A 16,410-nucleotide genomic window follows, 5' to 3' on the forward strand; every position below is an offset into this window, starting at 1 on the left:
CTCTTTTCTTTTTTCTGAAGTGTGTTGGTTTATGGTTATGTTCAGAAGGTGCATTAGGACAGAAGGGAGATGTTTTTTCAACTGATTCATTATCTTTCGAAGGTATTGCACGATGGAACAGATGCAAGGGGTAAAATTCCAGAAATAATGTAACTTACAGAAAGAAAAATTGAATGGAGATTGACAGATTGAAACGGTTTAATTTATTTGGATACTTCTATTGTTGAACATTGGAGGATTTTCTACAATCTAAATTCTGATACAAAGCTCTGCTGAGCGCAGTGAGAAATTTTAATTCTCCAACAATTACTCATGCAAACTGCTGAAAAGACGGTGCTCCCGCTTCCATGTTTCTGTTCTCCTGCCCAAAATAATTAATCAGAAATCGAGGCAACAACAATCAATGTTAGAGGAAATGCACGTAAAATCTACAGTCACACTAGTGGTAATCCACAAGCTTAATTTTGAAATTTAATCAGGCAGGCAATGGGGAGAATATGCATGATAGACTCAATAAATTGCTAAAGATTAACTTAGCTCACCTTGTATTCATGATGACCTTTTATTCAATTCAAATTGGACAGATGAAAAATCAACTTAACAGTAATGAAAGAGAAGAGAACCCAAGTAAAGATTACTCATATGGTTGAGCAAAGATAAGAAAAGATTTCACCATATCTAACGGAGAAGACAAGCATTGGCCTACACTGGAATAAGTCAAATTACAATGGTGATAGAAAATTTTAACTGAGACAAACATTAGGATCCAAATACCAGTTGAGTTCAGATATGATCACAATCTATCTGTTAGTCCTAAAACAGAATCGGGATTGATACACCGATCCCTCTAGACACTTCAAACCCACCGTTGTTTCCTCATAAAATGATAGTTGTTGCGAAGAATATAGACCTAAACGAACCGACAACCAGCACCGAAAAAATTAAGAGTCTAAAACACTATCATTAAGAACATAATCGAAAAACCCAGTTGCTTATTAACAAGGAAAAAGCATAACCGAAAAAACCCAGTTGCTTATTAACAAGGAACAAGCATATGACCATTCGCATCATGCTGATGGAGATGAATATTGGAAGAGAAGGAGCGATACCTCTATATAAGGATCAACGAATGTCCTTGGCGTTGTACAAGAAAGCGACAGAGCATAGAATGGAGGCGATGAAAGCAAAAATGCCTAAACCAATCATCAAAGAAATCCCTGCCACTACCAAATCCAATACGCACTGCACACTTAACCCCATGAATGGCATTATGTACCTCTATTTGTAATTAAAATAGTTAGAGACAGAAAGGAAGGGAAAATTGAATTAGCTTAAGGAAAATTGAATTAGCTTAAGTATTCTGTTGAAGTTGCAAGCCGTTAGTTGAGTAGAGAGCTGGGATAGGGATGAGAGGTAGCCTGTCTCAGATACACAAAGACGGAGAGAAATAGGATCAAGAAAGGAGAAAGAGAGATTGCCATTACTGTCCTCCTTCATGGGCTTGGGCCTCGTTAAGACCGCATATCGTGGTAGTTAAGTTTTACATTAGCTTTTGTAGTTTTTTTAGGTATTTAATTTCACACATACTAATAATTTTACATGTATTTCAGCATTCGAATGGGGTAATCAAAGAAGTTTTCATTTTTTAATTGTAAAAAAATCTATGTTATTTGGTTATAAAGTTGTTTCAAAATTGCTGGATGTTCTCATCGGCCCAGATGGTAATTGAGAGGATGAAGGAATGAGTTGGCCATGATTTTTGTTATGATAGGGTGGGGAAAGTTGCATAAATTTCTAGTTCCAGTAACTTATCTTCCCACTGTTGGACTCCACCGATGCCGCAAGTGGAGTTGATGGCTCTCCCCCACCCCTGTAATGTGTAGACCAAAATAATTCGTCATACCCAATCTATCTTCTTTTGCTCTCAGCTTTCTGGACATGTTATGACTCATGTCAGCCCCAGTTTCACCATGAGCATGATAGCAATTCTGTCTATTCTAATATTGCAAGGAAATCATGGGCCAATTTTTTTATTCTGTACAAGCAAAAACATTACAGTTTGACAACTTAGTTAAGAAGACAACCAACTTATCTTGGAGCATTTCCCTTCTCAGACCATACTTCCTTTCCCACCGGGAATTTTCCGGCAATTTCTTACTTTGACATTGATCATCTATACCATTCTTTTATAAGAAGAAAAGCGGCATAATCCTTTAATCATTGGTGACTCCTTTAACTTATGAAGGGATGAGAAAGAGTTGTAATAGCCTGCCCGAAAATCCAATGGTCTCCACCCGAATGAGTGACAATAGTAATTCATGTAACTTTTCTCCATGTTGATGTGGTAACTTAACAAAGGGTTGATTTTAATGTGCATCCTTTGTTGATAAGCAGGCATAATTTGTTTGGCAAAGAGAGAATTAGATGAGGTTGGGCATCGGTTTCCTCTCACGGATTTGTTGATCAGTGGACAGCATTTGCTTGGCAAAGAGAGCAGGGTTAGGTGAGGTTCGCATAGATTTTCTCCTTTGTTCAACTGTGGGCAGCATTTGCTGGGAAGGGAGAGGGTTAGCAGGGGTTAAAAAGGATTTTCTTCTTTGCATGGGCACTGATTCCTTAATGTCCACAACAACAGCATCGGATGTCAGAAAAGTCTTTGCCACAGATGCTGCATGCTCTAGACAACATCTAACGACCTGCGGCAGCATCAAACGAAATAAAAATTATTCAAGTTAATTTGAAAAACAGAAAAAACAAACAAAAAAAAGAAAAGTGTAGATAGGTACATTAAACATTCAGCCTATAAAAGTGTATAAGCCAAAATCTTTGCACTTAAAGCTTAAGCTAGTCACTGCTGTGATAATTGTTCATGTTAGAGCACTTAAAAGTCTTTTTAAGGATTCAACTATAAGGGGACCTAGCATTTATTGTCCAACCTTACATTACTATGTCAAAAGGCTAGTTTTCTGTGCATTTTTATCTTAAATAATCTCATTTCTGATACCTTAGTCGGATCAATAATTCCTGCTGCCATCAAATCTTCATAGCAGTTTTTTGCAGCATTGTAACCATACTTTGGATCATCATTAGATAGGACCTGCAAATGTAAAAAGTCCCAACAGAGGACTTTGTTTCAATCAGATTAACCAGAGAGATTTTTGTATCTCCATTATAGGGCTGAAAGAAATGAAGTCATATGGTGCATGGATGTGTCAACCTTCTCAACAACAAGATTGCCATTGACACCAGCATTTTTGGCTATTAATCTTGTCGGATAGCTCAATGCTCTCTTGAAAATCTCAGCTCCAATCTGCATGGATTTTAATTCAAAGAGAGTAATCAAAATAATTCTAAAAAATCAATCAATGGAAGATTAGACAAGTAATTGACTGAGAATAATGAAACAAAATGGTAAATCAATTAATTACCACAGGTTTTGAATATTTTCATGACTTTAAATAACTCAAAAGATGATAAACCAACAATTTTCTTGGGCCTAAAACTAATTGATTTGTGTATTTTAGAATAATGACTGGAATATCTTGATTTAGAATCAGTAAAAGAAACGGGGAAGCATGTTACCTTCTGTTCTTCATTTTCCAAAAGTCTTTTTATACTTTCCACCTTTGTCGATAGCCTCAAGAGGCTACAGCCACCACCTACCACAACACCTTCCTCAATTGCTGCCTTTAGTATATGAAGTTAGAAGGTTACTAGTTGCTATTGCTAATTTGAAAATCAAACACTAGACAAGAAAACCTAGTAACTAGTTACCTTGGTTGCATTTAGAGCATCTTCAATTCTGAGTTGCTTATCCTTCAACTCAACTACTGTTTGTGCTCCTACCTATTGTTTCAATGGAATGATATTAAAAGCATCAAATTAAAAGGAAGTATGGTCTCAAGAATTCCACCATATCAAGATGATAACTGTTATATATATTAGTCACCTGAAGAATAGCAATCCTGCCCGACAGCCTTGCTATCCTTTCTTTTAGTATCTTCTTCGGGAATTTTTCTTCAGTATTCTGCAGAAAAGAAATTGTAATGTTAGTATCTGCTAGAAAACAACAATCAATTTAATTCCTTAAGTGTTTTCTTCCTAATCAGTGAAAGTATCACATACAGCTTTAAGTCACAAAATTTTTTTATTTATATGGTGGTAAGAAAAGTGTCACAGTTACTTTGTGCTTCCCTCCCTTCCAACAATATAATTCAAAGTTCTTTCAAGGGAAATTTTCTCCTTCCACAAGTAAGATACTTTTTCAGGTGGATGTAGAGAAATGGAGAACTGTAGGTAGGTTCCTTGCTATGTTAATATTATTGTTTTTTTTGGAAAATGTAACATGAAACAAATTCATGACAACTTGACTTGTTTGAATCAGCAAAATGCATACCACTATGCTTAAGTTAATGAATGACCCCATTTGTGCTTGTTGCAACTGAAGCTACATTAGAACATCTGAAAGAAAATTCGCCTACAGATTAAAGATATTAGAAGCACCTCAACTAGGCCTTGGATTTCAGATACCCTCTTCTCAACAGCTCCCCGAGTGCTCCCATCTGTAACTATTAATGTAGAATGCTTTGTTATCACCACCTTAACAGCAGTGCCCAGGACCTCCTTGCCAGCTTTATCTACTGTCAGCCCCATCGCATCTCTGATCACAGTGCCTGCAAAATATATATATAAAAATGTAAAGAGTGTAGCACGATAATATAGCAAAAACAGTAAGGGGATTGAAGAAATCCATCAGAAAATACCACTGTTTGAAGAATATTAATAAATTAAAACATGACTCTCCAAATTCATTCTAATAATCAACTTCCCATGATTTAATTATCACAACGTCAAAAGGTAACATAACAAGACTTGGTTAAATTTACTTTTAGGTATGATTCCATTCTTTTATTAGAACCAAAATGATGTTCATACATTTGACATCCGGTGTCTGAATAATTGCTAAGTATGCAGGTAAAAAATTTGGGAGACAATATACCTGGTAAACTTTGAACTCCCTTCAATAAAATGATAATAAATATTTGCTTGCTGTTGTGACCAATAATTCAATATATGTCTAAAAACAATAAAACTGTGCATACCTTCTTTAAGTACACAAATGGGTACTCATTTGATGTGTGTCATCTAGTAATTGAGTGATTTTGAATTAAAGATAAAATAACACCCAATCACAAGATGACACATCATGTGAGTACTTATTTTTGTACTCAAAAGTAGGTATGCATAACATTGCTCATCTAAATATGCCAATGAAAAAGACATATAAATTTGCGAATCTAATCTATTACCTCCAGTCAAGACAGCAATGTCATCTAAGCAGTGGCTCTTCCGTTCATTGAAGGCAGGAGCTTTGATAGCTGCTGCTTTCAACACACCTTTGAGTTTGTTCCTAATTAATAGAGCCAGGGCTTGCTGCTCAATGAGCTCAGCAACTATCACAACTGGATACTTCTCTTTCACTGCACTGTCCAATATCTTAAACATGTCCTTTGGATTTGTGATTCTTCCATCAACCAAAAGTAACTGCAACCAATGAATTCCTCATCCTCCCATTACTCAAAAAGAAAAATGCTGCACTATATAAAATTACAAGTTCACACCTTGCAATTGTGGAACTCCACTGTCATCTTTTGTTGATCAGTTACAAAATGAGGGGACAAATATCCACGATCAAAGTGCATTCCTTCTACAATTTGTAGACTGTTTTCAGTACACTTTCCTTTTTCAATTGTAACTACACCCTTTCTCCCTACTTGTTCAAGAGCATCAGAAATCATGTTTCCCACTGTATAATCATTCCCTGCACTAACTGCAGCAACATCTGCGAGCTCATTATCCTCAACCTGCCAAAATTTCATTCGTTATACATTTAATTTTTACTCCTAGCTTTCTCCTTGCAGTTTGTTGAATATACTTCACGTTTGTTTATGATGTTTTCTAATTTTTTTTGGTTGTTTTGGAACTTAAATTTTCTAAGCCTGCCAAGAGAAGTAAGAGAAGTAAATCAGCTTATGTACCTCTCTTGACATCAATTTGAGTTCAGACACAAGGGCCTTTGAAGTCTGCTCAATACCACGAGCAATTTGAACAGGATTCATGCCAGCTGCAATCACCTAAACCCAAGCAACAACTTTTATAAAATTATATGGTAAAGAATGACGAGAAGAATTTGTCACTTATCATATACGAATGGAAAGCCTAATGAAAACATATTATCATCCTAAAAGATACTAAATACCATAGTAGAAGCTTGTAAAGAAGGTAAACAACAGGCCACTTTTTCCTGAAAATAAAAAAAATTGGCAACAAGCTTACAGCAAGCAAAATAACTGTATACAGAATATATGATATATTGGTCTTTAATCATTAAAATGAGATTTTCTTTTTTTTTTTTTTTTGTGTTCCAAGTGAGTGTCTACTTGTGATTTACAGCAGAAAGTTCATACCTTTACACCTTCGGTGATTAAACCATGAGAAAGAATTATAGATGTAGTGCAACCATCACCAGCAAGGTCATTTGTTCTGGCACCAGCTTGTCTAATCAATTTAACTCCAACATTCTCCAGAGGATCCTCCAATTCAATCTAAATCAAACAAGTTAGATGAAAAGTAATTAATCAGAAATGTCAAAATCATAAAGGCGAAATTTGCCTTCATTAATCACATTATTCCCACCACTGTTTCATGGCAGATCTATATGCCAGACTGAACGTCCTAATAAGGATGAATAACATTGTTATATCATCTAGAAGAAATAGCATTTCTGGGACTCTTCAGATGAATAACCAAGACTTATCATCTCTTGTGACAGAAGTTCTAATAGAAAGGGTAAAATCAATAAAAAAATGTAAAATAAAAGGAAGATACAAAGTGAGGAGGGGTGGCTTTGGTGAATTTAAGAGTAGCTTGACTGCTCTTTGCTCGACAACAGCCAACATGATATATCATGGGGAATTCTTGAAAGTTGAAACTTATAATCAAATTATAGGTATAAAATTTAGCATAACTTAACTGAAAATTGGTGCTCTTGATTCATAATAAGACATGGAAGAATTTCGTATCACCTTGAGCTGAAGGAAGCAAAAATTGAAAGGCAAAATTTGTGAAAGACCACATAAGCAGTAAGAAAGCACCAAACCAAAGAAATTTGCATGCTCTGCCATTAGTTACTAGATAATTCTAGGATTCATTATATATGTGGACAACAATTGACCAAGTAGATAAATAAGCAAAGAACTGTTTGTTGATGGTCAGCAAAAATTTTCATTTTTGAATAGCTTTTGTCTACTTTAAGAGCAGGCTCCTGTGATGCATACCACCACTATAATTTTCAGTTCTATTCGAAGTTGGAGCATGTAAATGCATCATTCTAGCAAACAAAATCCTAATTCCAATTAAGATGAATAATCAAGCAGCATAACATAAAATTGGGGAAACCAAAGAAATTAAAATGCAATGTACTGAAATTTTATACTACAACACCTGTTTGAGAACAGTTTCTCCATCATTAACAATCTTGGGAGGTCCATACTTGTTCTGCAACACTACATTCCTTCCCTTTGGACCCAAGGTTACCCCTATAAGCTCGGCCACCAAGTCCGCACCAGCCTGCACCCATCAATAATACATTAACACAGGACAACCCAAAAAAAAAAAAAAAAACCACAGCGAAAAAAAAAAAACCCAACAAAAAAAATATGAAGCATTGTATCATGAGAAATGTAACCTGGAGCTTCCTAGTAGCAGAACCATCACGGTTAAAGTAAACCTCTTTGGCCATGGCTCTGGGGTTTAAAATGGAAGGTGAAGAAGAAGAATAAAAAACTTCTTTGGGCAGTGTTGTGCTGGCGAAAGATATAGCAGAGATTGGAGTTCGTGAACATGAACATGCCATGGTTGTATCAACAAAATATCTGGTTAGTTCTTTGGGAGATTGGTTTCTAAGATAGTTGGTATCATATTCATATACATTATATATTTTGGATAAGAGAATGAACTAGAGATATTTAGCAGAAAAATGAAAAGAAAAATAAAATATCTGGGAAGTTGTTTTGGCGCTATTCTGCTGCCTCTAGTTACCCGTATTCCAGTTCTTGTAGCCTATTTTGGGCCTCCCTGTGCATTTGCTTTTGGGTTCTAGAGGCGGTAACACTACCTCTTCTAATTGTTATTATTAACAGCAATGGTTATTATTACGGAATAATAAAATCTATAATACGATTTAATATAAGTAAAAAATATATATATATATATATATTTTACTTATATATAGATATATTTTAAAAAATAATAATAATATGATATAAATATATTTAAAAAATTTTAAATTTTTAAAAGAGTTTATCATATTTTATAAAATAATGACATTTTAGAAAAGATGTATGAAAAGATATGTTAAGATAAACCAATATAATGGTGCTTTTAGGGATGAACCTTACATGTATGGAGAATCTAAATGGGACCAGAATAGGCATCGGATTAATGGATGATGGTAGGAAACCGGTGCAGATATGTGGAGAGGAGGAAATGGTGATGTGAATATGGAGATGCCTTCAACATCCCAGAAGGAGGATCACCCCTCCGATGATGCTTTGGTTCAGCAGGCAGGTCAGTAGACTCTGTATGAAAATAATCATCATGGTCTTCAGAAGAAAACTTTTGATACAAAGTCCATTAGTTCTTCTAAAGATCTTCATAAAACTCACCTAAAACTTACCATGAGAAGACATCAGATCCCTCTGAAAAATCAAGTGTGGATAATCATGCTAACAGTTTCCAAAAGTTACAAAGCTTTCTTCGTTGTTATATATCGGATTTATTCATTCAACCAATTCGAATTGGGTTATCAATTGACAAAAATTGGATAGTCTGTGTAAGCTTGGAAACCTTTTTCAACTAGTAATTAATGATCATTAAGCAGGATAAAATGTGTTTGAAGAGAAATTGATTGACTTTAAATTAGATAATTAAGAAAAATTACAGGACAAATATGCACGAATTGCCATATTAATTTGTATGTAAATAATTATTGTTTAAGTCCAAACACAAAATAATTTACTTTTAAAATTTCTTTGTTATTGTTGATTTGTCAGCTGCTTTTTTGCATGTTTATTTTTTTAATAAATAGACATTTATAGACTTTTTTAACTTTAATATCGTGCATGTGATTCGTCAATATAAATTTGGAAACATAATCATTCAATTCTAGCTCTTAATTTCAGGAACATCAATGAAGGTATCCCAGATTGGCTGCTGATTATTAAGTAGCTAGCTTAATTACTTTCATTAATTCAACTTATCTACAGACTGCTGCCTTCTCTATGAAATTCAGCCTCGCCGAAAGTACAACTACAGCTAGCTGACTTGACAACGAAAAGGACTAACCAAATGAGGAACCTCATATTCACTATTCAAGTTCTTCCTCGTCTACCTTTCCTGGATGTAGTCTCTTCTTTCCCCTTAGAGCAACCCCAAAGAGCTTCAAGCTACTGTTGGGCTCCTCAGTTACAGTCACTGAAGACGACTTAACCACTCCTTGATTTATAGTAACCAATTGTCTGAGCCTAGGTTCTGCATAGTTGTAGTGATCGTAGGGAACGGCTGGTTTTACATGATTCTGAATGAAGAAGATAATGTCATTGTAGAGGTTCTTCATGTGAGTGAGTTCAGATAAAAGCATGCAGTTTCTTCTGCGCAAACGTTGATTATCTTCAGTGAGTGCTGTCAGAATATCGGCGGGAGGTTTATTGTTTGCCGATGGCAGTGGAGATTCTACCCAACAAAATTTTTTCTCATCTGGTTGAAGAAAATGAATTAGTTGCTCATGGTAGTTTACTTGGTGGTGATAATTATGATTCTGGGGTGTTCTCCTTCTGTGGATCTCTGATAGTAAATGCTTCGCTCCTTTTCTGAAATACTCATTTGCAAACTCCCATCTATCCGAAACTATCTTTTTGAAGCCCTGAAAACATACACATAGTTAATAACTTAATATATAGCAAGAATGGGAGCTTCCATATTGTATTAATAAATGAACAAAAAAACGCATCAGTAGAAATTTACATAGGTATTAAGCTGCCTAACAAAGCTTGAGAAATTGTTGTGCTTGAAGTAGTTGGGAAGAAGATCTCTGGCAAACTCAGGAGGTCTCCATACAACAAAAGTGGTTTCCTTTTCACCCCATGACACAATGTGGTCAGTGAGAGGATCATCAACAAGTTGGTATGTTTTCGTCAGAAAAGGAGCAGGAACTGTCTTCTGAGACTCCACTGAAAACACCATTTCATCACACCTGGAAGTAGTTTCAGCTGTGAAAGCCATTATCATTAAATTGATAATTTAAAGATGGAAGTGATGGAATGATATGCTTCTTCAAGTACTTCTGAAACTAAACTATATTTAACTCCTGATACTGAAATTAAGCCTCTTTCTCTCTCTCTTTATCTCTTTCCACCTCTCACTATCTCATTATAATTTTCTAACTTTATGAAACAGAAACATATGACCATGTCAATAAATTAAATAAAAAGCTCTTCTTTTCACTGTTTTTAACCCTATGAAGCATATGACCATGTCAGTTTTCCAATTAACGAATAATGTGAAGATATTAAAAAATTAAGATCCAATTCTGTCTTCTATGCCAAAGGTCTGCCAGTTTTATTTCAATATATGAAAATATGTTTTTAGTTAATGAAGTCCAATGCAAAACTTATAGCTCCATCTCACATGGCAGAATTGTATATCCACAAGAGGCCTGGTCCCTGAAAGAAAAAGAGAGAAAAAAAAAAAATAAAACATTGCCTTTGTTGTTTTACTTTTGAAGGGGATCTGAAGGAGGGTGAATGATTCTGACATTTCTCTCCAAAACTAAAACTGCAATGCATCATGTTCTTGATTCGTCGAATAGAAGAAATTTGGGTATTAGAATGTGATCAGTAAGTAATTAATTTAGAAAAAAATTTGGATGATATATTAATTAGAGCAATGTTACGTGTATCCATTTTTGATACACAATTTATATATACAGTAATATATAATAATATAATTAGATAATTTTAAAACATGTATCATTATATGATAAAGAATCATCTAATCACATGATAATACCTCATTTATGTACATAAATTATATATAAAAAATGGATATATATAGTTTTATTGTATTAATTATTCCTTCTATTCCGACAATCAGTTCCTACTATTTATGTATACCTTCAAGTCACGGGTGTGCCTTGGAATACACAAAGGACAGGAATGTTCCAAGCTACCAATTCCTAACTAGACCACAGTGATTAACATTTGAATAACTTACATTTTCCAACCCAAGGTTTCCCTAAAATAATTTTCGATTCATAAAGAATATTTTCCTATCCAAAAATAATTTTTCACATCTAAATTATACTAATCAATAAATCAAACAACTAATTTAGTCTTCAAACCTTAATACACTTTTTCACCTATTGCATGCATGAATAACATTTTCTTACTCTAAATCTCTATTGAAAAAAAAAAAAAACCTAATGCTGTAAGAGTAAAATATCTAATAATTTTGAAAAAAAATAAAAATAACCCTTTTTATATATCTCACATTAACATTTTAATTATGATAGTTTGATTCTTTTATAAGTTTAAAAATCTATAATTCAATCTCAACAATTCAATTTAAAAATCCTAACCGCCACCTTAAACAATTATTATTCGTCAATTATATATTTAGCCTTGGGATGATTTGTCCATAATAGCCACAAATAGAGGTTTTACTAATGGTGAAAAGATTTCACTTATATATGGGGAAATCAATGAAATTGTCTAAGTTAACATCGTCTCACTCAAGATGAGATTGTAACCTAGCCCTTGCGACAAGAATTGGAACAAGGAGACAAATTGATAGGCGATTTGATTATTGACTCCAATTTTGATGAAGCCACGAACAGAAAAGAAGAAAAATGTAATGAGTCAGCGAGGGGATTGGGTCACTCTTTGACAAATGTAAGTGGGATGAACTATGTTTTATCAAAGTTAGGGCGGAGACTTGTTATTTTTGGCCTTAACGGAATAATATATGATGAAGATTCTATTCCAAAGAATACCCATCTAATTAATTCCATTTATCTTTAAACTTCATGTGACCCACTACTTGCTTTTAATTTTTCAACAGAGAGAGATAGATTTGTCTCATATTAGCACAAATCTAAATGCATAACATGTGAACATGAGCTAAAAACATTTAGGAACAATATTTTAAGTTAAAGCAACTAGATTTTGGGTTTTTAGGGAAAGATAAAAAAGGAAGACCTAAATTGCATACTTATTCAAACACATGCAAGTCTTTTACTTTCAAGAGTTGAAATCTATACAATCATTAACCATAATCACAGAAGATTTCGTAATATATAATAAAGCTTAACCCAATTTTATGCTAAATGTATTATACCATTCATGCAATTATTTTAAAATAATTATATATATAGAATATTTTTTTTAGTTAGGACATATTGATATAATTTTAATCATGATGATTATTAAGTAGGACTAAAATAATATTTTAGGGAAATTAATAAAAATAGGCACGAAATTATGTATGTAAACTTTTTTTGACAAAATTTTAGTAATTTTATCTTTTTAAGTAAATTGTAATTTTTATTTCAACAATACTTTTCACCTTATTTCTTCATATTCGGAGTAGGTTTTTACTAGAAAATCTTCTTTTTGAATATACAAATTAATTTTTATGTAATTGTTGATATTTACGGATAAAAAACTGATTAATAATTTCTGAAGTAAAGATTGATATATATGTATTTTTATGAAATGATGAACATAAGTACACAGAGTGTGTGAGTGAGAAAAGGCGCACGCAGATATGAAAGGGTGTGTGTTTTTTTGAAAGAGTGCGAAAATATGTTAAAGGATGCGAAACTGTGTGAAAGGGTGAGCGTTTTTTCGAAAGCGTGTGAAAATGTGTGAAAGGGTGTGCATTTTTCCGAAATGGTGTGCAGGAATGTGAAAGGGTGCAAGCAAGTGTGAAAGAGTGCGAACAAGTGCCTAAAAATACAAACGGGTGCATGAAAATACATACAGGTGTGTATAATATATATGATTACACAATATAATATATAATATAAATACATATATAAGGAGTGTGCATGCACCCGTATGCATTCTTATGCATCCGCTTGTATTTTTACGCACCTTTTCATATCTACAAGCACCTTTTTGCACCCGCTAACACCCTTTCGCACCCTTTCTCACCCACTAGCATCCTTTCACATTTGCACTCACCCTTTCACATCTGCACGCACCCGCTTGCACCCACACATACTCTGTGTAGTTATGTTCATCATTTTGTTATAATTTGTAAGAGCAATACTATGTGTACCCACTTTGAGTACACAAATGTATATACACTCATATGTGTCATCATATGATTGGTTATTGTTTTATTCTTAATTCAAAATCATTCAATCACATGATGACACATATAAATGTGTATACATTTGTGTACCTAAAGTGGGTACACATAATTTTATTGAATTTGTAAATACCAATTTTTACATCAGAAATTAAATAGTTTTTGATTCGTAAGTATCAATAATTATACAAAAATTAATTTAAAATTAATTTGTATACTCAATATGTGATACAAGAGAAAAAGAAGATTATTCAGTAAATATTCTGAATAAGAAGTAATAAGGTAAAAGTATTATTAGAATAAAAAAGTAAAATTACTCAAAGTTTGTCAAAAAAGGTTTAGTCGATAAATTTCGTGTCTATTTTAATTAATTTTTCAATATTTTATAATCCAAATTCAATGATATATATGCATGATATAAATTTATATTAGAATATCCTGACTAAAGAAATATTATATATATAATGTTTTATTCGGGATATTTTGAATAGAGGGCATGTAGTAATAGATAATTTTGGATTTTGAGAAATCATGAAACATCACATGCAAAGGATCTAAGCCAAACATTTTACTAACAATAATTTGCAAAGTTAAAAAAAAAAAAAGAAAGAAAAGAAAGAAAGAAAGGATTCGCATATTGGATTTTAGCATCATTGCATCTCATGCATCAGTGTTTGTTCTACAGTATGCTTAAAGGATAAGTTGATATATAATATTGATTGAAATTCTAATCATGAAGACATTGTTCTTTGTCAATAACAGTGTTTTGGTCCACCAAATTAAATTTTTGGTAAATTTTTTTGCATTTTTTCCCTTCTGAGAATGTGGGTTGGATGATGCTTGAGAATACCAAGAGTCATGGGAAGAAGCAATGAGGTTATTTTTGTTTATCAAGCTTTTAAAAATGTAAAGGTGGGGAAAAGATGCTCTTTGGGATGAGATGGTTGAAGGACAAAGTATGCTTTACAGAAGAACATCTTCATTTCACCCCAGGAAAGACAATTGTATGGGCCAAGCTGATCTGCAAATTAACCATTATAAAATTCCATGATCGATGCTTATTACCTAATGGAAAGATCACTTTTATTTGCTTGCTTTCAGTCGTTTCTTTCTCTCCCTGTCCACATGCCCTTGCAGCATTTTATACTTTCTTTAATGAAGATATGGGAAGATGCCAAATTTAGTCTGTCTATTTCACTTTTTTATAACAAAATGAAAATTAAACGCAATAGTTATGATCAATTTTTAGTAAATTTTTAGGTTCATATATTGATATTATGGATCTTAATTTCCATATAAATGCTGACTTTAGGTGTTTGTCTTCCTCTTGATTTAGGATGGCAAGAGTTCCAAAATTTTGCTCGACTAAGGCAACAAGAAAAAGGGTTACAGAGTCTGCAGTATCGTTTTCGCTAGATTATTCTCAAGGTTTGAACATTATTAATTCGTAAATTTTATGGAAAGGTCCTAATTTACTAAATTAAGCTATATTCAAAGATGTAACCAAATTTGAACTTAATTATGTAATGGCCAAAAGACTTGTTCACACCCAAGGTTAAGTGCAATCTTAGACTTATATCTTCTAACTTTCAAAAACTCAAACTCTCATTCATAAACAAAATTTTGTTATCAAACTCAGTTAATGTTAAAGGTAAAATTATCATTTAACAAAAAAATTTAAAAAAATAAAGTTTTATTATATTCCTTTTTCAATTTGAAAACTAATAATTTCTTTCATTTAAAGTTTGAAAAGTGACAATTTAAAAAACCATTGTCGGAGATAGCAAAGTTTGTCTTCTCCAACCATGTTGGTTCTCCCTTCCGACTTATCTCCTCCTACCAACTTGTTTCCACCAACTGACAATAGTGATTTTCTCTGATGAATATGATTTCATCTTCATCTAACGACAATGATTTTCTCTTATGAAGACACTCTAATGAAGACAATTTCATTTTCTTTGGAGGTAATTATTTTAATCGTTGGGAGGGAACAAGTAGGGGGAGAGAGATACCCTAGGTGAAAGGACGAACGGTTTCAAAACCTTAGGGGTGAAAATGCCACTTTTCAAATTTTAAGTAGAAAAAAATTATTATATTTTTAAACTGAAAAATGGGAGAAATATGATAAAACTTTAGTTTTTAAAATTTTTTTGTTAAATAACAATTTTACTTTTAAGTTTAACTGAAAATTTTAATAAAATTTTGTTTATAAATAGAATTTTAGATTTTTAAAAATTAGTAGATAGAAATTTAAGATTACATCAACCCTCGGGTGGATACAAGTCTTTAGGCCTTATATAATTTAATTTGTAGCTCTGCGGGCCGTCGTGAACCTGGGTTTCGTAGCTAACCTGGTCACTTTTTCCATCTCTCCACACTCAAAGAAATGCGGGAGCGGTATTAACGTGGTTAAGTTAATCATTTTAGTGAGATTTTTTTTCTCGATACTCAATTGAACGAATTGATTAATCGGTGATGTTCTTAATGCATGTGACAAATTAATCATTTTTCATTCTCTACTTGGGGACCTACTACAGAGCCGTGGAAAGTTTGCACAGTTACTCAAGTTGAAGAAGTAAAGACTTGAGATACCAACAAGAATGACGCTCATTCTAGCTTGTACAATCATAATGATCCTTATATTTTTGGAAAGAAGTTCCCTTGAGCCTCAATTCCGGTGATTCCTTTAGTTTTCTTACGTCTGTCACGATACCCATCTACGAGTTCCTTGTTATCCCAGTTGCTCGAAAGATTACAGGAAATCCATCAGGCATTACACATCTCTATTATTCCATTGATGGTAGCGGGGTATTGTTGAAATAAAACGAATCAGTCTCTTCTGGCTTTCATTCCAATATTCAATTCTTGGACTTGCAAACATGTTTACGGTTGTTGGATTAACGGAATTCTTCTTCAAAGAACCGCCGTCCAGCATGAAATCACTCTCGACTTCAAACAAGAAAGGATGGTTATCTTTAT

At 33.3% G+C, this 16,410-nt stretch overlaps 3 protein-coding genes across 3 annotated transcripts; all 3 read right to left on the minus strand.

Moving 5' to 3' along the window:
• Window positions 1–186: 186 nt before the first annotated feature.
• On the minus strand, window positions 187–1,269 carry LOC123214470. The gene is made up of 2 exons (XM_044634241.1): window positions 1,110–1,269; window positions 187–353 (listed from the first exon to the last, which is right to left on the minus strand). The coding sequence occupies exon 1, from the start codon at window positions 1,267–1,269 to the stop codon at window positions 1,123–1,125; it is 147 nt and encodes a 48-aa protein (XP_044490176.1). The 3' UTR covers window positions 187–353; window positions 1,110–1,122.
• Window positions 187–8,065, minus strand: LOC123214468 (chaperonin 60 subunit beta 4, chloroplastic). Its single transcript, XM_044634238.1, has 14 exons — window positions 7,748–8,065; window positions 7,504–7,629; window positions 6,468–6,605; window positions 6,039–6,134; window positions 5,622–5,864; window positions 5,310–5,544; window positions 4,504–4,673; window positions 3,950–4,027; window positions 3,775–3,846; window positions 3,583–3,687; window positions 3,218–3,310; window positions 3,005–3,097; window positions 1,110–2,696; window positions 187–361 (listed from the first exon to the last, which is right to left on the minus strand). Exons 1-13 carry the CDS (start codon window positions 7,913–7,915, stop codon window positions 2,421–2,423), a joined length of 1,893 nt encoding a protein of 630 aa, XP_044490173.1. The 5' UTR covers window positions 7,916–8,065; the 3' UTR covers window positions 187–361; window positions 1,110–2,420.
• Window positions 8,066–9,278: 1,213 nt separating this feature from the next.
• On the minus strand, window positions 9,279–10,388 carry LOC123215117 (heat stress transcription factor B-4b-like). The gene is made up of 2 exons (XM_044635182.1): window positions 10,084–10,388; window positions 9,279–9,982 (listed from the first exon to the last, which is right to left on the minus strand). The coding sequence occupies exons 1-2, from the start codon at window positions 10,345–10,347 to the stop codon at window positions 9,428–9,430; spliced, it is 819 nt and encodes a 272-aa protein (XP_044491117.1). The 5' UTR covers window positions 10,348–10,388; the 3' UTR covers window positions 9,279–9,427.
• Between the last annotated feature and the right edge of the window lie 6,022 nt (window positions 10,389–16,410).

This window comes from Mangifera indica, chromosome 4, assembly GCF_011075055.1.
Source record: "Mangifera indica cultivar Alphonso chromosome 4, CATAS_Mindica_2.1, whole genome shotgun sequence".
NCBI classification, from domain to species: Eukaryota; Viridiplantae; Streptophyta; class Magnoliopsida; order Sapindales; family Anacardiaceae; genus Mangifera; species Mangifera indica.